The sequence below is a fragment of the Sphaeroforma arctica genome (genome assembly GCF_001186125.1).
Source record: "Sphaeroforma arctica JP610 unplaced genomic scaffold supercont1.13956, whole genome shotgun sequence".
Taxonomy (NCBI): domain Eukaryota; class Ichthyosporea; order Ichthyophonida; genus Sphaeroforma; species Sphaeroforma arctica.
The window spans coordinates 1-617 of NW_014026602.1; the positions used below are offsets into that span (position 1 = coordinate 1).

A 617-nucleotide genomic window follows, 5' to 3' on the forward strand; every position below is an offset into this window, starting at 1 on the left:
TGTGTGTGTGTAGATAAGCACACACTTGCAAACACACCCCTATTCAAATCTTCGTGTAAGCCGTCCAGCATGAACGACAGCAATTCATGGGAGTCGTGCTGCTGTGAACCGTTGAACTGCGGTGAAAATTTGCCAATGGCCTTCTTCAGTTTCACAGGCGCTACGGACCTTTCCATTCCAGTCCAGAGGCGCCGTATGATGTTACCATAGCTGTGTATCCGTTAGTATAAACCAGGTTTTAGTGAGTTTGATGGATATAAACTAGATTCGAGTTTGTGACTTGCAGAGTTCTATGTGATCTAGTTGAGAGTGAACTCAGACAGGAAGGTTTGCGTTATATATTACATACATTTCTCTTAGTATTGCTACGATTATGCTCACTACGCTCAATTACAGGTGGGAATGTTCGTATTCTAAGACAAGCCAAGACAATCAGAGCGCTGTTTGGATCGGAACCATAGTATTTGACAGCATAATAGACAAGTACACGAATTTACATGTTTATATTTACACACACAAACAAACAAACACACAATATATATATATATATGTATATATATATATATATATGTGTGTGTGTGTGTGTGTGTGTGTGTGTGTGTGTGTGTGTGTGTGTG

General features: G+C 40.0%; 1 protein-coding gene across 1 annotated transcript; it reads right to left on the bottom strand.

Annotated features, from left to right (window-relative positions):
• Nucleotides 1-37: 37 nt before the first annotated feature.
• SARC_18130 (hypothetical protein) lies at nt 38-176 on the bottom strand (the record flags this gene model as incomplete). The annotated part of the gene is made up of 1 exon (XM_014287785.1): nt 38-176. A coding segment is annotated over one exon (139 nt), but the record flags the coding sequence as incomplete, so codon positions are not given.
• Between the last annotated feature and the right edge of the window lie 441 nt (nt 177-617).